The sequence below is a fragment of the Athene noctua genome, chromosome 1 (genome assembly GCF_965140245.1).
Source record: "Athene noctua chromosome 1, bAthNoc1.hap1.1, whole genome shotgun sequence".
Lineage (NCBI taxonomy): Eukaryota > Metazoa > Chordata > Aves > Strigiformes > Strigidae > Athene > Athene noctua.
In genome coordinates this window covers 88,860,157-88,885,089 of record NC_134037.1, presented here as the reverse complement: position 1 = coordinate 88,885,089, position 24,933 = coordinate 88,860,157, and the positions used below count along the sequence as shown (strand labels likewise).

At 36.0% G+C, this 24,933-nt stretch overlaps 1 protein-coding gene across 3 annotated transcripts in view; it reads right to left on the bottom strand.

Moving 5' to 3' along the window:
• Positions 1-24,933, bottom strand: part of SDCCAG8 (SHH signaling and ciliogenesis regulator SDCCAG8) — a 123,300-nt gene that overhangs the window by 22,251 nt on the left and 76,116 nt on the right. For all 3 annotated transcript variants that reach the window (XM_074896852.1, XM_074896853.1, XM_074896854.1), the window contains one exon: positions 22,069-22,200. In XM_074896852.1, the coding sequence (XP_074752953.1) occupies positions 22,069-22,200 (132 nt within the window). The remainder of the gene's footprint in view (positions 1-22,068; positions 22,201-24,933) is intronic.

Genomic DNA, 24,933 nt, shown 5'->3' with positions numbered 1-24,933 from the left:
GGCTTTCCATCCCGACTCTTTGCTAATCCAGACGCTCCAACCATCTTTCTTTAAGATGCCATATGGTTGGCAGAAGCCTGTAGATCTAGCAGCACATCTGCTTGTATGTTACTTCTCCCCTCCAACTCCCCCCTCCACACCACAAAAGAGAGAGCAAATAATTATTTAACATGTAACCAGTTAAACTGCATTTAAAGAGGACAGGGATTATTTAGCTCTAGATATTTTAAAAATATAGATTGTCGCAGAAGATCGTTTGTCTCTCAGTGATTTGAGAAATACAGAGAAACAAAACAAAGAAATGAAAGGCACATGGGCAAAATGATCGCTGCATTTGAATTATTTAAATGACTGCCATTTCAGACCTTATGCCCGAAGATTTATTTCCCACATTAGTGTGCCACTGAAGAAGGAACTGAATTTTCTCTCTGCTTTTGTCAGAGGTGAATCAGACAAGCAGAGTAGGAAACTATAACACACCAAACCATGCTTTGTTAGGCAAACAGAGTCAGTCTGTATGCTAATGACTCTGCAGGAATACACTGACACACTGATTCTTTTGGTGTGGTGAGTGAAGATTACTGACACTGTTGAAATCCTGGTTGTACTGGCATGCAGGCATCCAGGTTGTCTCTTTAGAATCCAGATGCTAGGAAGACAAGTTGCAAAAATAAATTTGTTTGTGAGGAGTTATCATTTGACCATTTATGACATAACTGACCATAACAGAAAAGAAAATATACACTTTGGAGCCTAAAATGTTTTTAAAAAAGACCTAGAACATAGAAATTATGAATAAATGCTTCTATAAAGCTCCCACAGACCACTCTGGGATGAATAACCACATCAGTTAATGAAGGACAGGCAGAGATGGAAATGTGTAAGGACAGACAGCACAATTTTGCAATTCTGTCTGCTGAGGATTTGCAGCACCTTTTGTTCAAAAACACTATTTCCTTGTTCAACTTTCCATACATCAGTAAAATAAGACATCAAAGAGATAAAAGATAACAGCTCTACCTCAAATGCTGCTCACATGTATTGTTCTTGTGATTATCTGTGCAGAGAGAAGTATGTAGCATAGGGACCATCATGCACATGTGTATGATCTAGCATTTTTCAAGAAAAATAGAAACTAGACATGTATTTGCTCCAAAGTCTCCCCACATCGACCGTTCATTACAATGAGCACAGAACATTCCTCTGCCTTCACAAAAACAGCTTTCCTTACAATATGGGAATGCTTGTGTTTGACTAGATAATATACAAATTGTTTTTTTCCCTCAGCTATTTAGGAGTTAAAAAACAAATGATGGGGAGACTGTGTCCTACCCTCCCAGAAAGAGCAGACCAATGCCAAGGCTTTGGTTCAAGCCAGCGCTTTTGAAGACACAATACTAGGTTTCTAAGCTGTTTATTTATGGCTAGTACTTTCCTTTTCACCCCTTTCTGTCTCAAGGCTATTTTAAATTTCATCTAAATTGCTTTGAATAGTTTTATATAAAAACAAAATTTAAAAGCCACTTTCTCCTCCCATAATTATCCCCCCACAATTCCACCTTTTTTCCCCCTCTTTTCCTTAAGAAAAAGATGACAGAAGTTCAAAACACACTTGAATTTCAAAATGTAAAATGTGGCAATGTATTCAATGATGTAGCAATTTAGCTCAGTTTAAATTTGATAGGGCTTGATTTACCAGTTATAATAAATAAAGAACTGTATAAAGGGTGTTTACAGTAATAAGAAATATTTTTTCCAATCATCTGATTGCACATGTTAACTTGCCTTATTTACCTAGTCAGAGGCGTCTTTGCATTCTCCTGAAAGATTCTCAATAGAGTTGATAGCACTTAATGGTCTAAAACCCACCTATTTTATCCATTGGGTTGCTCTGGATAGCACAGTAATAATCAACCCAGCAGGATGTCTCCTGAACTGATCCCGTCAAAATCAGTTGTCTCTGACCACATTTGGTATGTCTCTGAACACCAGGTGTGACCAAAGTTCCAGAAGAAGATGTGCTTGGAGAACTGTCACACAGGCTTTCTCACCCCATCCCAGTCGCTCACCAGCAAGTTCCAGTACTGCCCAGTACTGCCCTCCCCTCAATAAAAGCCCATACAAATCTCAGAAACAGAATTTCAGAAAAAGAGGGGCTGGCCAACAGAGGTCCTCTGCATATGTGAAACATACACTGGATTAATAATTTTAGAATTTAGATTTACTGTTTAGGCAAAAACATGGTCCTAGATTCAGGTATAAGAGAGAAAATTGAAATTTTTATATGCGATATATCTTCTTGTCCCAGAACAGGTGAATGAAAAGAAACCATGTGTGAAGTCTTAGCCAAGCCCTGCTGCAGACTGAATACCATAGAAATAATGTAAATACTGGATGCTTTTTTATTGCTTGCAGGCTAAGAAAAAATAATGTACTTTATTCTCTCGACAAGCAATGGAAAATTATGGAGGTGCGGTGTACGTCAAAAGCTTCTCCCTTGACTGCAGAGTGTAATTGCACTGCTTCTTACACATGCTCAACCCTTAATGATTTCTGATCAAAAGTGCCAATGAGTTCACTGGATTGTAGTTTGGACCACTTAAGCAAAAAATGGGGTCTGATGAAGAATCCACTATTATAAAACTTGGTCATAGCTACAAATACAAAACAAGAGTTTCTCGGGTTTGTTCGGATTTTTTTTTTTTGGGGGGGGGTGGGGTGGGAGTAAGGTGACTTTTTAAAAGTTTTTAAAGAAAGGACAGTTCTTATTATATGGAATAATCAAGATTGTAAAAATGGGTTTAAAGCTTGTGGTATTCATATTCTAGCTACACCTGAAATGTTTGATATCATAATTCTAAATTAGCTCCCCAGTTTTATTGGGCACTTCATTTGCAACTTGTGGAAACACCAGAATTTCTACAGCAGTTTGCAGAAATAACAGAATGCTTTTCCTCTTTTGAGACAAAGAGAAATGGGGAACTGAAAGCAAAACCTCTTCAGTTTGAAAAGGACTACATGGGGGAGTGGGGATATTTGCAAGGGGATCAATTCCTTCCTTCCTAACCACATGAATGCCCTTAGATATCCATTATCAAAGCAGAAAGCATAGAACCACTACACTTCATACTGGCATTTTTAATTTTGCAGCTCCTGTTTTAGTATCATTTCTAGTTCTGGTCAGTGACTTCATGTACTTGATTTTAAGGACACAGTAAGAAAATATACCTTACAGAGAAATTAAGTAATCAATAAGTTATCTGAAAGATTTCAATTAACACTTCTACAAGTTTCGCTGTATTCAAACTGTTCTAATGTAATCAGTTTTTATTATTTTAACTCTTAGGTATTACTTGATCATATTTTAATAATCAGGGTGATTCTTCTGAATTGCCTAGGAGCTTACTTTGCTTATGTGCATTGAACAACCCCAAGTAGTAAGCTTTTTTCCTGCTTGTACTTTCCTTTCTTTTTAAGAAGCCCAATAAGTTTGGTTTTTGCTTGCATGTTTTAAAGTTTGTCATTAAATTGAAGAGAACGTTTACAGATTAAGTATGAGAAAACACAGGAACTGCAAAAATGTCCAAGATGTTCTCCAGTACTGAAGTTCCAAATTTCTATCAGTGTCAGCCCTGGAACCATTATTTGGGTTTTTAAACTTGCTCTCCTCATCTGACACACACAAACCATGGAAATATTCAGCCTCCATGGCAGTTTGTAACATACAAAGTGGACATGAAGAACACACTCACGGACAAATGATTACTTATTCAATAATGACGTATAGTTTACATACACGTTTTACCATATACAAGTATAGTGACCTATTACTGCAAGCTGTGCTTGCATTTACTTATACAGCTTTGTAGCATTCTGACTTCTGAAATTTTACTTGCAATCTGATGTCTCCTCCATCACAGCACTGTTATAATCAAAATTAATAGGCCAAGAGAATCTTCTAAAATTAAACTCTGATCTGAAAGGTACATTTGAACATTTGGGGATCTCTTCAGATGCTGACAGGGAGACATGTGAGCGGATGTAGAGAGAATCTGGATATATGGTTCACATATGGGCCTAACAAGAGCAATCTCTTCATATAAAGACAGTATTTCTCATGCTAAGTCTACCTTGTTTTCTAATGTCAGCTGAAAGGAATGTTGGAATCTGGGACAGTTTTCCGCATCAGAGTCTGTTATTTAAATGCCTGATGTCAGAATTATTGCTTCTTTTCATAGGACCTGTGTAGTTTGGGTGTTTGTTTTGTTTTCTTCGGGGGGTGGGTTGTTTGTTTATGACCACCAATGCTACACCCTCTTAGGAAATCTTGTTCTTCTTACTTATTCTTCCATCCAAAGCACGCTGAAATTATTAAGGTGCCCCAACTGATAAAGGAATTTTTTTTTTTTTTTGCAGTGTTGCATTAGAACCATGAGATTACCACTGATTCAACTGTTACAAAGGAAATTTGGTATTTGGAATTGCCAAGTACTGAATGTTTTTGAGCACAAGTCCTTCATCTGAGTCTACATCCAAATACACAGGTCCCAGGCACAATGCTACGCTAGTTGGCATTTAGAGCTTCCTTTTGTAGAGCACAGAATCCAATATGTCAGCACAAGACAAAAGCAATGAGTAGGAAGAAGTGGAAAACAAATCTTGGTTGCTAAGTTAGCCTGTCATGTAGTAAAAATTTGTGTAAATCCACATACCATATGACCCAAAGGCTCAGTTTGCTCAGAAAGCTACTGTTCAGTTTTAAAGAAAGTAGTGCAATAGAAAGGAAATCCAGTTGCAAGCATGCAGAAGGTAGGACTTGTAATACCACTCATTGTGGGAAAATCTATTACTTTACCCTGATTAGTGTATAGCTATACTGGAAGCACAAAAACTTGCTCTGAGAGGTCTGGAAGAAAAGCACAAATATTCATTAATGCCTACCAGTCATAACACACAACCATTTCACAGCTTTATCTTAGAAGATGTTTGAAAAGATCAGTACAGCCTTATTTCCACGCAGCACACAGATTACCAGAAACCAGCAACATGAGGACCTGTACCACAGTATGGGTAAGACTGAAACACAACACTTGGGAGAAGAATGACCATAGTTCAAAACAAAATGCTCAAAAGTCTCTGATAGCTGCCAGAACTCAAATCATTCAGAGGATCAGAAAATGACCAGAATTCATGTTTTATGGATTTAAACAACTAAGAAAGACCAAACACAGTAGCTGTGTAACCCTAAGCAATGGCATCGACTGAAAAAAAAAAAAAAAAAAAAAGCACTGGAACAAGGAACAAAGCATGAAAATATGCGAGGTGCTGTCCAAGCTTACCTTAAGTTAGGAAAAATGGTCAGGCAATGAGGTTGAAGGCAAAAGTTGCCTCTTAGAGCTTCCAAATTATTTTGCAGCTAAGTCATTATAGCGACAAAGGGGCTTAATGGTTTGCAGCTACCTATGAGTTCACAGACAGGTCTTCATTTAGCTCTCCACTCCCAAAAGAAATGAAAAACTCTTTTTAAATCAGGGTCCTAATTAGGATGATAATTAGAAGAAATCCCAAACCATCACACTTGACAATAACAACTTATGTGTTTACACCCAGACTCTTTTGTAGCATATTGTGGGGAGAAAACTAGGACTTAAAGTACACTAAACAAAGTACTCTACCTTACCTAGCTGTGGTCTGAACTTGGTTCCAAGTTTTGAAGGAGTCCAGGCCTTTTGAGGGAACTCAGCCAGCAATTCAGGCAAAGATTTCTTCAAAGGATAGAGGCTTGATTTTTTTTCTTTTTCTTTGTCCTCCTCTTTTTAAATACAAGCAACATCTCTGATTTGTGAGCACAGAGTTTTGAAAGGAAGGGACAAAACACTATTACAAATAGCAAGCAAAGCTTTCAGTTTATGAATCTACTATTTCATCCATGAAATATCCAGGTTGCCTTCATCATCATTTCCAAAACACCACATTATATAAGGCAACAATGGAATACTAGGCTGGTCTGTTTCCCATATTTTTAGTTGGCTCAGCTGGAAAGTGAATACAGGCTATTGCCCCAGGATGAGTGAATAATTTAACTCAAATGCAATTTTGCACAAAATTACTTTCACAACTAGGGAAAAAAAAAAAAAAAAAAAGCATGGCTAGTCAGACTCCTTGTTAAAGATAAGAATTTGATTTTTTAATTTTTTTCTTCCCCTAACTAAACTAGTATCATAAACAAAGTTTAGTCCACAGTGATACTGTTAAATAAGCAAGGTATAAATCTTGACGTCGAAACATCAAGATTTTCTGTGCTAAGAACTAACTGCCCCTGCACAAAGTGTCAAGTACAATATTTATGCATTACATCTCCAACAGCCCTGCACTGGACTGGGTGGAGTAAAATTTATGCTGAAGTATATGCAAGACAAAATCCCCAAATTGTACTTCGATATGTAGAAGAGGTCTGTTGCATGTGGAACTGGTTTTGATCTTCAGATCATAAACTCCTGGAGGCACAGATCTTCTTTAATTACATGACTACAAAGCACCATGTGTTTCCATTATGGTATTTAAATAATAGATTTAATTTGAATTTACATTTGTTGATGTAAACATTACTGACTGTAACATTACCCTCCAATCTGATGCAGGAAGTCACTGAAGTATTAGGAAAAAATTCCCTCCCATAAAGATTTCAAAGGAAAGAATACCCAAATGTGCTATTTGAAAATATGAATAGAAATTAGCTTAATAAGAGAGAAAAAAATTTAGTGGAACAGAATTTTTTAAGATGATGTTTTCACACAAAAAAGACTAAAATATCAGGTAACTCTAATTTTCAATTCTATGGTTATCTGTTGTGTTTAAGGGACTGAACGAATTCAGACATTTCCAGCAACCAAAGTTCCACTGATTATTAAAAGGAAAGAAAGTAATATGGGAAGGATCCCTCATGTTTGTTGCAACACTGCTTTAACAGAAATGGAACTGGGGGCTCCGCTAATGAATTTAACTATCAAGACTCTAATCAGTTCTGCTTCTTACCAAAATTAATTTTACCTCTGCTTTTGCATAAATAGTCCCTGTTGTTTAAAACTTTGAGGTAGCTTCTGTACATTAGGTGGGGCTCAAACGGAACAAAGCAGAGCTGCGTCCAGAGACAGTTCAGAGGGAAACATTTTAGCACAACAATATAAAGCAAGATTTGAACATGCACTGCTAATAGAAAAAAACCTCACGGACTATGGGTGAATGAAAGGGATTTTAATTTTGGTTTATAGATGACTTGAAAGCACTTGCAATAGTTGCTATAATTTCTCTGTTTGGGAGAATCTAGGCAAAAAGAAGAAAAATATTTACGTACCATATAGGTGAACGTATTGTTCAGTTTATGTCATGTTGTTATTCCAAAAAATTAATTTTAAATAGTGGAGCTTGGAAATTATTTCTAATCAGAACATCTAAGTATTAATAATAACAACAACTAACTCTAAAATTTGCCAAAATAGAGGCAGTTGAAAGTGGGATAAGACAGCAAAGATAGAGTGAAAAGTAATAATATTAATGGAAAGATTGTATTGATTTTTAGTTTTGATCCTATAAATCACAAGGAAACTGAGCAAACAAGTTGCATGAAAAATTTTGAACAAGTAGAGGTTTTGTTCACTGTGTACATTCAAAAAAAACCAACTGTCCCCAGAAGATCCAGAAATCTTCAGAACATTTTTATCAGGAAACATTCCTTCTACACGTAGAGATGGAATACCTAAAATTGCCTTAAATCAAGAAAAGCATGAAAAGGTACATCAAAAAGAACAGAAAACAGCACTGTAAGAAGTCTTTCTCTTCTTTTGTCTTTAAAGAAGTGTTTTTCTTCTTCCATATTACTTAATGGATTTTTTGTCTGGTAGTATGTGATCCCCTCTGACCCACTGATTCCTTTCTTTTGGTCCTTACGCTAACCTGCAGAAGAGCAGAAACATAGGGCCTTCTGTCTGATCTAAGAACACATAGGCAGAAAAAAAAAATCCTGGACATCAGTAAAAAGATAGTGGCCAGACAAAAACAAATGAGTATTTGAAGTGCTAGATTTGACAAAAGGAAGTCTCCTTATTAGATTCAGATCAACATAAAGAGTCCCAACAATGGGAGCATACTAAACACTATAGGTGAAGGATCACCTGGAATTCACATAATCTTGGATTTTTGATCATATCATCAACAAATGTGCATACTTATAGTAAGGCACTCTAGACTGCAAAAATAAAGTGTAATAAATATGTGAAAAACATAAGATTGGCAACTTTCTTAATACTTTGCACATGGGAAAGACAACCACTATAACTTGTTTTGCTCTTGATCTCAACCACTTCTCCATCCCTAATTCTCATTTGTGCCAACCCTGTAAGAAGGTAAAATGCTTTGTAAAACTTGAGTTTTCTTTAGATATTTTCAGTTTTGGAATCATGTTTGGAAAAATGCAGCAGATCTGTCAAATTTGTTACACATGAAGGTACAGGCTTCCCAGGCGAACTTACAGCAGCTACCTAAACGATTCTAACAGACATGAACCATTTCCGATATGTAATGCAGCACAAAAGTAAATCTCTCCTTTTGGAGAGGGGAACAAAAAAAAGCTTATTAAGTTTCTTGAAACATTAACTTTGTACATGCACATGTTCCATCAGGTGTTAAACATTCTCCTTTTACTTCAAGTGATTTACACAGTTGTATACAAAACTGGATGACCAAGCCATAGGCACTACTTTTAAAAGGTAAGCCCAGACATTAGTAGAACTTTCAAGAATATCACAAAATATAGTTACCGTAAAAGCAAGTGTTCCAAGATGGTCTGAGTACCTGGATGTTTACTGCAATACTCTGCTGACTTAGTACGTGCTCAGACAAGGTTATACAACTACTGTTTCAGTCAATCCCAAAGAGAGGCAGAGGGTGAGATGTCTTTACATACAGTGAAGTCCTTGAAGAATTGGTCTTCCTTTAAAAATGGTGAAGTCTTTCTTCCTTCAAACTGATATATGAGGGTACTAGTTCTGGTGCAGTAGCTGTGATACCAGCTTCTGGATTAGTTACAGAAGGACTAAATACCAGCCTTCACTCTCCCAGATTATAATACCCTTATTTATATTCATATTATTGAGCAAAACTAAAAATAATATTTCACAACCTTTGAATATATTTCAATTTAGTGTCTATAAAGAGAGTGGAATTCTAACATTTCTGTAAATGTGAAGGAGTAATGCAGTCTTGGTTCTTGCCACAGAGTATTGATTTTACATATATTTACACGAAAATCACCGCATAAGCTTTTCATGTAGCAGTGCCTTTCTTAGTAATATTTGAAAGGTTTTGTTTCTTACAGCTTGAAAACAACCCTGTAAATGCTGAAGAAGTTAATCTTAACATCCTTTTTTCTCCTTCTCTAGCTCAATAGAGAACACCAATATCAGTATTTCAGTAGCAGTGAACTCCACAAAGTGCTTTTTCCCAAAGGAACTTTCTGCTTGTACAATTTAGATTAATTTTATATTGAGATCATCTCATTGTCCACTAACATTTAACTTCTTCATCTATTTCTTTCTTTGTGACAGCATTTTCTACATTAGGACAAACATGGCTTTGGACACCTTTACCTAACACACTAGGAATTTGTAAGTACTAGCCTTCAAGAATTAACTTTCATAGAACATGGAACTATCCCAAATATGCATCAGGGTTAAGCTAGAAACAGCTTCCAAGGTTCTCCTATGAAAGACTCATAAGCGTTTACCAGCCATACAGACACCATGCTGATGAAATACAGTCAGAGAAGGGCCACACAGAACACAGTAATACAGGAGAAGGAAAATATATCCAAGATGTAGTGGTCAAAGCCCTTCTCTTACTAGAGGTCCCATACGATTTCTAACACCTCAGCAGAATAGAGGACTTTTTCAAAAAGGGTTTTGTCTAAAAGATTCCCAAATATTGTATGTTGCACCGTACTCAATTTATACAAGTCAAAGGTTGAACTATCAAATAGACTTTACTGGGATTTCGATCTGCTGTTCTAGAAAATCTGGAATTTTAAACACAAGCCTTTGGTAACTAACCATCAATCCAACAAACTCAATGAAGATGACTGTATTCAGCTTTAATATATGTTTTTCCTTGTCAGCTAAAACAGCAAAGAGTAAAGGAGGGTGTAGATGACCATTGTTTCACAATGATCGTTACGGTGTCCTTCCATTTTCAGAGACAAAGTGTCACATAGAGAAACACTGGCTTTAATTTCCATGCTGTATTATCTTACACAATTACATACTCCTAAAAAAACAAGCAAAGAACTATACCTTGATCAGATATCTCAAGAGGGCACTATCACAAATAATTTCCTGCTACAAATAACCTTTTCGGTATGAAGTCTGGACTTCTTCGTTATATTCTAATTCAGCGGCTTCTACTTCTGTTATTCACTACCCATTTCTCTGAACCCAGCAATGTCAAGAGGTCAGCAATTACATTGTTCAGAATACACCATGAAAGTAAGAGTGACCCTACATTACATCTTCATTTTCCCCCTTTGATCATCCCTTTATTTGACTGTATTTCAGTAAATTATCCATGTAGTTTTTATTTTGACAGCTCTCTTTACAGCAGTAAAACAAAATGTGTGCATTGCAAATGGCAAAGATTCAAATTTCAGCTATGTTTATCCAAAATAGCACTGAACTGCTTCTGTACTTATGCTATACTGCCTACAGCCTTACGGAAGGGGAGACAGATGGGATGAATTTAGCAGGGAAACAGCTGTGGCTTGAAGAAGAGACAAGCAAAAGTTTTGCTATCAGGCTTCATTATGTATCAAGGTACCAGTAAAATGTGTATCCGTAAGGCAGCCAAAAAAGTGTTTTTCATTTGACTAGTGATAATTACCTTTTCTCAACAGCTGACAATGTTCTAAGCAGCATTAAATAGGTATAATAATTAAGCAATAAAGTAAGACAGGCAGTGCCTTTCTGGGGATTATTGCTTGCCTCGGGTGTGTTGTAAGGCACAAGGCTGAAGGGTGAGTGACTTCAGCCACCCGAGAAATGTAATAATCCCCAGAAATGCACTGCCTGGAGTGTCTACTTGCTATTAAAAATGGAAATGTAAAAAGGACAAAATGTTAGACACATTTCCTGTGGATTTTATTGACATGGGTTAACATTACAGAAAGTCAATGAAGAAATTCCATTTCTGCCCAGCCTATGAAAGCCCTTTCCCAAGGATACATATGCTCAATGCTCAGCTTGTTTGTTCATTTTATTCACAAAACTGTTTCGGGCAGCACAAGTATTTGCATCATCTAACACATGTGTGATAAGGCACAGCTGATTACAGCAGCCTTCACAATGGTAAAAGTTACAGTGCTTTTAAGTCACATGCTTCCAAACATCTATTCTGTGCGATTGTCCATGCTTGGTGTCAATTTACAGACAAGCATTTTTTTTAGTTCTGAAACTGTGTGTGTATATATATGCATATATACACATATATATATGCATATATACACAAACACACATATCCATTTTTGTTATATATATAAAAGGTCAGTGACTCAAGTGATCCAAGCAAAGGGAAGGAAAAAAGCAACCCAAAAACCTGAAAGTTGTTTTTGACTACATGCAAGTCACATAGCTAAAACTAAGGCTAAATCACTGGTAGTGTGGGAAGTGCTAGTGTAGCACTCAAAAAGATTACACCGCTTTACATAAGCAGAGAAAAGATGACTGTAATTTCAGCCATGCCACTGAGACAACCTTTTGAAACCGGAGACCTGTAAGTATTCAGTAACCTTGACTTGAGTCAAGTCAGAATTCTAAAGGCCGTTCAGGATCAAGATCCAAGTAAGGAGATGTCATATTTGGGACGAAGATGTATTTCCCTATGTATAACTAAAGATGGAATCTGACTCTTGAGGTTAAAAAGAAGTTTTTTGTTTTTTTTTTTTTTTTTAAATAATCTTATTTCTCCTTTATTTTACTCCATATATGAATTTACTGTTCACAAAGAACAAGTTAAACAAACACAGAGTAATCTATTACCCTTTCCCATTTCTTTCATACTTTCCGTCTTTAGGACAGAACCAAACTGAGAAGCCCTAAGCACACATAACGCTGGCTTGAGTACACCAGAAATGTAGATGCTAAGTATGTCTTATACTGTCCTTCCTTAAATCCACTTCCATAATCTCTGTTTCCCTACTTCTGCAGATAACACATTTAAGATAGCATTTCCAGAAACTAGCACAATGCCTGTTGCTATTAGACTACTACCAATTAGCATTATTGCAAGGCACAATAAACACAACTAATTTTTTAGTATTTTATTTTTAAGGATGGCAGTGTTTAGAGTGCACTCAGAAACCGATATAAATATGACTGGAGCTCCAGAAAATGATGATAGTTTAAGTTAGACAAGAAATAGGCAAAAGAAGATTCTATCTGTGTTTTAGAGAACAAAACCAGTGGAAAAATAAGTCTTCAGTCTCATAATGCATAAACCACAGCACTTCCAATTAGTTTGAAAGACAGAAAACAAAAAGTATGAAGGGAAAATAACCCACCTTTACTACTGGTACAAGACACATCAAGGCTAAACACTCAAAGATTTAAAAGCAGGTCAGATTTATATATGGAAAATGAGAGTATCCACAGTTACATCAACTTCCACAGGAGCAGGACCGGACCCTGCAGAAGCAATCAAACCACTGAAGTTATAAGGAAAAAGCAGCTTTCCAACAGCCCTGCAAAAATCTACTCACTTATTATATTAAAAACATAAATCGTCATTAGTTTTGGGTCTCCTTCTCTTACAACATAACCTTGAAGGCAGGCAGGTGCATAGATTTTGTTATAGAGCTGGTAACAAAATGACACACTTGCAGAGCTCTTTAAATGTTATTCATCTGTCTTCATTTTCAGTTCCCCACTATATGGGAACAGAGGGTTTTAAATAGTCTTAGCCTGAAAATCTCACTTATATGCAGAGATCAAAACCGGAAGGAAATCTGCTACTGCTTAAAGTAGTTTGCCAAATGGGTTAATAGTCAGATTTTACTATTATTGTGAGTTCACTTAAGGCCCAATAGAAAGATCCCAATTACTGTTAAATATCCCAACTAGATATTTGCTGCTGAACTACTGCATAGTGTTAGCCTCACAGTGGCTATTTGAAAACATTTTTTTTTTTTATGTTCTGACATATCACAAGGTTATCACAGAAACACAGTACAGAAAAATGAACTTTAAAATGCAGATGCCACACAATATGGAAGAAAGAAAACAAGGTGAGTATAACAGCCAGGAATTTCAACAATTTTAATTTTTTAGATGGTCTAAACAAACAAGACTTGCTAAAGATAGTTAACTGGTGTACATTTCTCAAAGGAACATCAGAAGGGTTGTCCTCCAGTGTTTATACTACACTGGAAAGACTACTATTGTGGGTAGAAACCTTATTCTCTACCTTTCAGCAGATAACTTAAATGAACTGCGACATGCTTTCTGGTGTTATTTCTTATCATTAAACAACTATGCTTTTATGAACAAGGCAGCAAAGGAGCACTTTGATCTAACCAGCTCACTTTTCATTTCACATCTCTGGGGAAAGTGGTGAGGAAGACTAGTCCATGACTACTACTGTGGACCAGAGGTGCTACTACTAGGCACTGAAGGCTTTCAAAGAAGATATGGTGGTGGTGAAGGGGTAATTGGTGAATTAACACAAGAAGGATCGTATATCAGAAACAACCCTGAAACAAAATTAAAACAGTTGCAGTTTACAGAAAATGTAGGAGAATAAAATGGGGTTTCACTGGAAAAGCATGGGTACACTTCTGTCCGATGACACATCTTTTTCAGCATCAGTGTTATGATCTGCATCAGGCCAAAAATTTCTAGATCTTGCCATATCAAGAAGATTTTGGGCTGAGCTGTCAAAGACATCACCTTTATCCACCTCCATTTCAGAGGAGAGAATCAAGAATTCTTCGTTAATGCTAAATTAACATTTAAATTTGAAAACCAACAACTGTGCTGACAACAGAAAGTAACAAGAACAGCCTGGAACCTTATGTTGTGCTGTTTTATGTCACACATATTTCAGGGCTTTTTACATTCCTGGTAGACAAGAACACAAGCTTACTATTAGTGAGCTGAAGGATTTGATTCCCAGAAGTTGATGGCATGAATAAGAACTATCCCTGTGTCTGTTTTGGAGAAGGCAGAGTACATCAAAGCAGAAGAGGAGAAGATATTCTTAGAAGAGGGGGTGTTAGTCAGTGTTGATAGGTGTTCAACACAGAAGCAAGGGAACCTGGCTATTTTTCCACCTAGCTTTTCTCTGAGGTAACTATTCACCAGTTTATAGTACCACTTTCACAGATAATATTCTCCAGTTTCTAGAACAATAAAATTGTGGTGGCCAGCTGTCTTGATGTGCACAGCAAACACAGACACTTATGCTTTCTCCTCTACACCTTCTTCCTCACATTGATTACATTGTTATGCATTTAAAACAGATGCAGCATTAACTAATCTTTAAAGGTGGTAATTCAGATAATTATCAGCCCATTAACATGACCTCAAATGCATGAAAAGCCTACAATTTTTGAAGGAAAAAGAATACAGAAGGACATGAAGGTAAATGGAAAACATGAGAAATTACTAAAATAAAGAGCACAGCCAACGGGAACAACTGAAGGTGAGGAAGAATTATAAGTGGATTTCTTTGAGTTTAAACAGATTTTTGAGTATTCTGAATTATGACTCAGCACAAAAAGTGGGAGTGGGCTGATAAGAGATGTCATCAGCTCAGAGAAGGTCTGGGATACTGCACAGAAAGAAACAGATGACTCAGAAGATCGGAACAGCAGACACAGAATGAAATTTTATAGTACAAAGTCTTACGCTAGGGACTTAATGCATTTCTCAGTTAATACCAAGTCACTGCTAACAACTTGAATTAACTTGGGAGGAAGAGGTCCCACATGCACTTCTTGTATAGAGAAGGCTTATCAGCTGTCCATATTATGCAGCTGTCAGAAAGGCAAACATGACCATAGGATCCATCAGTCAAGGAATTTTCAGTAAATACATTAATTCCATCAGCTGAGATAATACCCTCATCCAAAACCTTGTAGACATTTCTGATTGCCCATATTTAGAAAAGATCAATAATCAGAAAACTGAGGGCGATGGAGAGCTTATTGTTAAAAGAAGAATAAAAGAGGAAGGCTTTACTTATTAATCAGAAGTAGGACTGAATAGATACAACCATTGCCTATGATTATCCGCATTATCAGTGCGGATAAAATAAAAGCAGAACAAAAGACCTATTTATCCCAATTCTGGATCAAAGACAAGTAGGTACAAGCTGAACACAAATAAATTCAGACCAAAACTAAGAAGGATCCCAATCAGAAGATCAGTGGTGCTGGAAACAGTTGTCCAGATTGGAGCAGTGAGGCCTAATGACTTTTATAAAGGAGTTCAATACATTCTCAAAGGAATATATATATAAATGATATATAAGTATACATATTTTATATACAAACACACTTAGTGGTAGCTGCAGTAGAGGGACACAGTACTGAGTGACCTAGAACAGATCTTACAGGACATTATTAAGTTCCCTAAACATCCATCTGAAAATTGGGTGTAATAGTTCCCTCTGCTTGTCAATTGCTTCTTAAGAAGGTTAACAATTTATTTGCATACTATTTTGCAGTGATTTCTGAAGACCCTGTATTTCACTTTAGGTATACATTTTCAGGTTTTCTAACAACTAAGATAATTTTTGCTTTATGTGTATACTGTTCAAGTAGTTGGGGAATAAATCTTTAAAAACAGTACTTGGGGACATATATAATCTTATATAACATTAACTATTTAGAATGGGAATATTTTACATAGACAAGCATAAATAATATATGCATTTATATACACACTATATATAGACATCTATTTAAAGTCAGAGGGGGGAAAAAATAGACAAACATATATATATATAAAGTTGACAAATAGCGAACTGGAGAAGAAGAGGGAGGCAGAGATTTTGAACATCCAGATTCTATTCCAGAGTAATGAACTGTGTGCAAGCACTCAAACATTAAACAAAAACAAATACACTTTCAGACTCTGACAGGATTTGAAACACACATATATACACACACACACATCATCCATTGATTATTTCCTAATAGTACTTCTCTGGAGTATACATTTTTCAAGCTAAAATGTGAATCTATTAAACAGTAATAAAAAATTAAGTAATAGTGATAACCCCAAATGCTGGACAGAGCTGTGTTTTGTCTGGCTGCACCACAATGCTGGACACAGAGACCACAAAGCTTTTTACAAACTTCTTGCATGAAAGGCTATACAAACAAGTCTGTCTCCAACTGTTACAGCAATGCTGTTACAGTGAAACCACACCAAAAATATGTGGGTATGAATAATGATGCTGAGGAAAAAGTGGAACATACTGCTCTTTAATCACTGAGGCAACTTTAATATCAAAGATGTTACGGACACTACATATATTCATCTCTATTTTCAATATAAAAATTAATGCATTTTTAACTAAAAAGTCACAATATAGTGCATTTTTATTTTACAATTGCATTTCAAAACGATGATTGGTCTAGTAAAAAGATAGTGACGATTAACTCACTGTTACTTAAAAAAATACTAAGCTATCAGTACAATAAAAATAAGGAAGACAATATATTCAATAAAGAACAAACTGACTGGAAAAAAATAAAGGTCTTTCAGGCAATGATGAAAACTGAATTCTTTCACCCACCATTATTTCTTGAAAACACACAAAAAAGTGAACAAGAGCTTCAGGCAGAAAATGTAAAATTTTAAATAGAACTTGATTGTTCCAGTTATCAAGAAACAATTTAATCAATTGTTCTACTTTTTGCCAAAAGAAATCCAAAATCTTTATTCAGAAGTGTAATAGTGACAGCAAACCAGCTATTGTGATTTTATGCATCACTTACTTGAAACTGCTGGTATATTCTCAACCTATATATGTCTCAGTTCTTATATATAAGTGTTCTCTCAAGCTTACATGACCTCGCAAATGCTATCACTTAGTAGCAACAACAAAAAAATAAATTTAATCAGGGGAAAAACCTTTAAACTTCATCGTTAAACTGAATGTCATATTTTCTCTCTAACTCCTTGAGTGGTCCATTTAAGAATCCATTTTAGCTACTCTTCCAGATAAGCTTATCCATAAGAATCATACATTTCCCCATAGGTAGAAAACAAATATAATTTGTCACATGTTGTGCTATACAGACATTTCTGCACAGTTGCTGCACTGTACTAGAATGTCTGAAGGGGAAGACACCCCAGGTAGTTGGCTGCAGACACATCTCAGCAACATGGCACGTAGTTACAATTTGACACATATAGTCTTTATAAATCCAATGTCTATGAAGTCAAACAAATCTCCTTCTTATTTATAGTAACAGGCAAGAGCAGATCTCTGCCGTCTTGTTACACAGATGGTTGTAACATTTTTATAGTTAACTTACAACCACTGATGCCTGAGGAATAGACACACATCTGCCCCAAACTGCCAGTCCTGTAGGCTCTTCTTTTTAACTTTAGCTACCAAAAATAAAGTTGAAATACTTGTGATACCATCACCTCCACAACGCTGCCACAACAAAAAGCCCCATACAAATTTGCATAAAATGTATTATTATTGTTAATGTTACACAGACTGGACAGTGATCACACACATTACAGCAAAAATAACAGTAACACCAACTTTAATCAGCAAAAGTGAAGTTTTAGAGAGAATTCATAGCCCCAGATCCCATATACTCAACTTAGTTTGGAAAAAAATGTTTGGAAAAAACTCATTAGAGGCTTCTAAGTTTATGTTTTATTAAAAAGATTTCAAAAGAGCCTCATACTTAATAGAAACTACTGTTCATATGCGCTTTTTTGCTGCTTGATAAAAAATAAAGGCATGGCTGGTTCATCTTGAAAAAAGGAAAGCAATTGCCTAGGATTTTCTTCTCCTACTTGCAGACACTACTGCATACTTGCTGTATTTCCACATATCATCTATGTCTTTAATAGGAAATGTACACAGAAAAGAGTTGGCTTCCCATTTTAGACAATGGATGTCCACAGAAGAAATTTTCTAAATAGATAACTTATAATCAAATGCTTGCTTTACAAGAAGAAGAATAGATGCAGAAAAGCAAAGCCATAATTGAACATTGTACCTACAAGAATTGTTAACTAAATTCAGTGAAAGCTTAAATAGCCTGATGAAATCCTGACCCATGGCAGCTTGGGCAAACATTACTTTTTCATAAATGTGTTCTACCAATAATAGATCTAGGCTGATTCTTGTCTTTTTCTTTTTGCTCCCCCAAACCTGAAGAGAATAGAGCTTACAAGAAAGTGTATCTGCATTTACAGAACTGGTTTAACCACAGAGGTGAAAATGCATGCCTTGGAATTCAGTCTGAAAACAGATAAAGGAGAGAACGAACCAACATTATGCACGCAGTTACCCAATTAATTTGATTTTGGATTATCCCTCCTCTGGAATCTACTTATTTTTTTGTGAAGCATAGAAGGAACACAGAAAGGTAGCTTAACCTTTTATTTTTTGCTACATATTCTTTTTATTCTTGGATATTTTTCTAACTTTATAGATGCCTTATAAGAAATTCTGTACTTTCTGCTACTTGCTAATTTCTACTATTTACACATACCTACAGAATGGGAATCTAAAGAATTTCATAATAAAGTTAGCTTTGAGGTTGAAAGTTTATACCAATGTGCTCTTTGCCACACAGCAGATAAGAATTTATATCTCCAAGATTCAGAACCAAAAAGTCACACATGCTGACCAGCTCACTTCCAGTGGCACATCAGTGACCCTATGTCATGTTAACCAATACTTTTGAGATAATCTATTTAGCTAAACAAATCGGTATCTAAAATGAAAAGTACATAGCTGCAAAGAATACCAAACAATAACAAACTAATGTAAAAAATCCCCATACATGTATCTAAAGCAAAGATTCACAGTGTTGCTAGATTAACAACATTAAATGAACACCTATTCATAAACTCCACTGTAGTCTTAACATGTCACCCTAGTCCTGCAAACTGCACATCTTTCAGTTCAAGTTTGCCCCAACAGCATGTGTCAGCTGCATCATTTAAGATGAACATCTACTTCTTTTAATGCCATATTTCACTAAGCAAAAACACGCTGAAAGGGATGAATATTTGCATTACATTCAAAAGGCTGATTAAAAATCATCTTTAATGACCACAATTTAAAGTAATCTCTTTAAGATCTGCTTATATCATTTTGGACTATATCAATTTGCAGCACATATTCAGACAGAAAGATAGGAATGGCAGAGTGATCTTGCTCACTTTCAGGAAAGCAACTATCCCAGTTGCCCAAACATTGTTGCTCCAAAAGAGATTCCAACTGATCAGTTAGATCTTGCTCCTTCCACAAAATATTTGTATCAGAGTCTGTCATACTCTCCTAGGAGAACACAAGTAGTGACAGAGATTTCTTCTTAAACAAATACCACAATTACTTATTATTCAAATGCAAATGTTAGGTTTCAAGTTAAGGCAAAATCATTTTGATACAAGAAACTTTCTGAAGAGAGCCAGAATAATGACAGCTAGAAAATTAGGTAGGAACCCAGTTTGCAATATTGTGTTGCAAAAAGACCAGTGCTATTTATAGCTGCATACAAAGAGGAAACATATTGTGTTAAGAAAGAATCATCCTTAACATTATTTTGCTGTGATTATTAGTATCTAAGTGACGGATGAAAATCTAAGGAAATCACATTATTATTATTATGTTTGCTCTTCTGCCTTTACTAAATAGCATAGTCAGATCTCCATTTTCAAAATCAGAAAAGAAAACCCACGATTTTTATTTGGTGTAAGTCCTTCAACATAAATAAGAGGAACTGGGCAGTTTATTTGCTGTAATAATTATACTTTCTGCTGTTCTTCACCTAGATCTGAATACTTCATAGACAATTTATAACATGTGGGAACTGATACTGAAAATCTATTACAGTTTTCACATGGAAACCAGAATTACACTGAATTTTTAAAGCAGTTTATTATATTATCCTTGTCACTTATTACCTGGATTTTAAATTAATATAGTGCAGGATCATCATTAATAACATGTTAAAAGAATCCCCTCTTAAAATGCTGGTAAAGTATACTGTTCATGACTCAAATACCTGATAATCTCTGCCATATTTACATATTCTAAAATACTAAATAAAACAAATGCTATCACTGTCCTGTTTTCTCTCCTTGCTGTGAGCAAAACAGCAGCAGAAGGTAAGGCACTGCCTGCAGCATGACCACTCTGCTTTCAAACCACTTTTCTGTTCTGGATTAATGCTTTCAATCTTTTCTAGTGTATAATCGTTGCTGCTGCAGCAGAGAATGAGCAACATTTTCCACTAGATCTATTTTATTTGGTTCTGACAGAGGAAAGGTTGTCCTAAAAACTTACTAAGCAGTCTTAAATTCAACTAGACACTAATAATTCTACAAAAGAACAGCTAGGAGGTAAAAAAAAAAAAGTGTGTATATATATAATATATATATTCTTTTTTTTTTTTTCCTCTGAAAGTAACCCTCAGTCCTCAGTGCAAGTCCCCCATATACGAAGAATCCTCCACAAATGAAACCAAAAGGCAGGTGAGATAAATGGAAAGATTATGTGGTCACATAGACTACGGACACAGTTGTCACTTTTTTAATTCCTTTGTTCTCAGAGTTAGAACAGATGATGACAATCCTGGTTACATAAGAACAGGATGAGGTACAGACAGAAATCTGAAAAGCAGAGGAAAAAAGAGGGTTTGGACAACTGAAAAAAATGCACGGAGCTTGCAAAAAACAAGTGGATATGGACAGAGAATTAAGACATGGCAGCAAAAAATTACAAATCAGTGATTTAAAAAAAAATGAGCATATGAAACATGCTTCAATGTCTGAGCATGCTTCAATACACGCAAGCTCTGTTCCTATCAGGTGGTCCGTGGTCAAAAAAGAGAAACAGAAATTTTCCCAGCCAGGACTATCTACTTCAACTGAAGTAAAACTGCATTTTGTCTTTCACTACTGACAGGTAGCCTGGCTGATTGGATCTGCAGAGTTGCCTCTCAGTCATCTCCCTACTTTAGTGTCTACCTCCACAACCATGCCTAAAATCTTTCCAGTGAATGCGGAGTGGAAAACAGAACAAAAGAGCATAGATGAACTTTCTGGTAGCAAAAAGGAAAGTCTCCACAGTGATGTTTAAGGACATCTAATCCAAATCGCAGCACAAGGTGTTACCAGCGTGGACACTCTGGCCAGAACAGTCAATTGGTATTGGTGAAAATATTACATACTAGTCTTGCTGTAGCTGCTCCCAGCTCTTCCTGAGGAAGTCGCTGCTTCTCTGAAAAGGCTAGTGGTGCCTGGAAGCTTTTACTAGTTCACTAGTTACTAAGATCTTCAGTAAGATTTGTCTGTTTATACAAGTGAAATATTACTAAGAAAGGTAAGATGGTAAACCCAAAAAATACAGCTATTACATGGCATAATGGAATCCACATCTGTACTCTACATTCATATTACTGAATAACCTCCTCTCTCCTTCCCCCCCCGCCTTTTTTTTTTTTTTTTTTTTTTAATATGGTAAGACAATTCATCCAAGTTAGAGCAGAGAACAGCCAAAGCAGCCCACACACATATGTACTAGGCTTAAATTCTTTGGAAGACTATGTTGTTCAAGCTTTCCTTTTATTTATCCAAAATGGCACAAGCAAAAGATGTTACAAAAAAAACTTGACAGAATGCCTGAGGAGGGGGAAGGGGTGGTCATTTTCGTAAGGAAAGAATATTACTTTCAAACAACCTAGTGTCATTTTTATGTTTACACAACACAACAGGTACAGTAGAGCATACCACATACTGACAGATTAACAGGACCTCCTACCTCGACTTCATCCTCTCATGCATTCTCCCATGCTGGATACATTGTTGGTCCAATTCATCATTCCGTTTCTGCATCTTCTCCAATCTGCCATGAAGATACTCTTTTTCCTGACTAAGCTGGTTGACTTCAGATCTACAGAAGTAAAACACAGTGATGATGGATGTTGTCAGATTTCATCCTGCAGTGTGCCATCAATATGTGGCTTCAGCATTTATAAAATTTCATACATGTATATGTAATGCATAAACAGGCTATTACTAGAACTTACAGAAACAAAACACTGTTTCAAATAATCTTAAGACAAAAGAACATGATGCTGAAGGGTATCTGGTAAATATGCCAATGGTAATCACTCAGTCATAGGTTGGCTATGCTAATTTCAGCCTAATTTAAACAGGCTTGTCATTTGGCATTATGCGCTGATGTTAAATAAGATCAATAAATGTAAATTCATACTTGTTAAGCAAGAATTTGGCCAGCATTTTGAAAACGCATTTCAAGTTCTTTATTAGTAAAAGCTAACATTTAGTTTAAAAAATGGCTACTAAAAACTTGTTCAACCTTTACTGCACTGTACAGGTTGAACTTTCAATAGTGGTACTGTTTTGGAAACTTTCTTAACCTAATATGCCCAAAATTCCATTACACAGATTAAAAAAAACCAAAACACATTAAGAGAAAAATGAATAAAACCTTAAGAAACAAGGGACAAATCATACAGGCACACCCACATCTACATAAAGCTCAGCACATCCTTTAAGAAAATTAGTCACTTCTAGCAATTCTTATTCTTCACGGGTGAGCAGAGACAGCAGATCCATGAATGACCTGGGACTGCTACTTGCTACATCTCTAACCATCAGCCCATGGAGAAACAGGCATGAGCTGTTTCTTAATATCAGGAAAAGATCTCAGATTAAATTGTGATAAAATATACATTATGCACTTGTACAGTTTAACTCTTTGGAAAAGGTTAATGAGAACATGTCAGAATCTGCTATACCATCAGAAAGTAAGAATCAAAAGCAAGCAAATTTGTTTTATGGCATCTGCCACTCCAGATCTTGAGGTTAAAAAGCTTCAGATATATCTTTAAATCATAAACTTAAATATGCTGCAGTTACAGCAGAAAGATACTTTACCTTCCTGGCTGTTACAGAATGCAACAACAACTGACATTCTGAAAAATACAACAAAGTGCAGGGGGGAAGGAATACTCCTCCCTCTAAAACATGTTGTTACACTGACAAGTCAAATCTGGAAATGACAACATAATCTTTTCATGTTTAAATAGAGAACAATACATGATATCATCTGTGAATCTAAAAGAACTTAGCAAGGGAAACTTTGGAAGAAGACTGTAATTGAATTTAGACAAGGAGTTACAGCTCAATTAAGGAACATCACTGACAAATACATCAGAATCATCATGATGTATTTGCACATCAAACTTAAATGCACAAAAGTTTCCTGGGCAGGTATGAAACAGTGGGCAGTATGTTATAGGAAGGTAACCAAAGCCGAATTTTTACACTGATCGTTTAACAGAAATACTGGTTAACTTCAATGTCTGCATTAACAAAGCATTGTCAGTTGGACCAACTGTCACCACACGGTATGAATGCAATCTGTACTTGATACTGATACTGTAAGAAAGACAATCAGTGGATAAAAGCAAAGGTCCACTGCAGAGCTGCTCAACAGAGACCTGACATAACAAAGCCCAACCAAGTAGTAACAGGGACTAAACTCAAGATTGCATTCTTTTTTTGCCAGCAAAATCCAACAACAGCATTTGCCATGTGGGAATGCTGTAAATTATCATGTTTGTAGAGTCTCCCAACCGGGGGATCTTGCTCCTTTTTCTGTATTTATGTGTGGCTGTCTCATTCATGGAAACAGCAGAAGCAACTTGCAAGGTGATAAAAACCAAAGTTTTAAAAGAACTTACTAATCTCCAGCACATTTGAAGTTTCCCAAATTCTTTCTGAAAAGATCAAGGGATTCAAATCAATCAAAACCAAAATGCTACTCAAAATTACAATTACCAAAACAAAAGAAAGTACTGAATTAATTGAAAACATAAATAGCATGATCGCTCATCTCTAAAACACATCTCTAAATGTCTGATGCTTTGAACCATGTTACTTGTGTTCTGCTAAAACACCTTTTGTAATTCCAGTTGAACTCAGCAAAACAAAATCACTCCAGTTAACACATTATTTACATCATGTCCCTTCCGAGTAAATATCTAAGAGTCTGACCACTCAGATTCAAGTATTTAATTACACTGAAATTTTGGAGGACAGCACATATGAAGGGCAGAATGCCTATTAAGGTCAGTGTTAAAAGGTTAATGTATGTTGGCATTCAAGAGAGAACACTAGTCCCACTACAAGACTGCACACCAAGAGTCTTCATTATCACCTGACAAAGATTCCCTCTGCATCTTTAAATATACCACTCATGCACCTCAGCTGCCAAAGATGAAGATAGTAAAGTTAATTCTATGGGATATTTAAATAACTTCAAAATTGTTGGGTTAAAAAAATCCACAAAACCAACCATAATTGTAATAAGCCTGAACAACATAGTAGTCCGTTTATACTAGGAGCAGCAATTCCACCCAGCCAGGAGCAGAACTGGATCTATATAAATTCTTCTGAATCACTCTGCTCCCAAGTTGACACAGCAGGGATGGGAGAGAGAGGGAGGCAGGTGCCAAAGTACATAGTCCTGAACTTCAGAGATAGCCTGCACACAATGCCAGGGATAGAGGTAAATTAGAAAAATCTATGCACTAAGCACTACTGGATCTGATGCATGCAGAAGAACTAAAGGACACCACACGGACATGCTGATGTT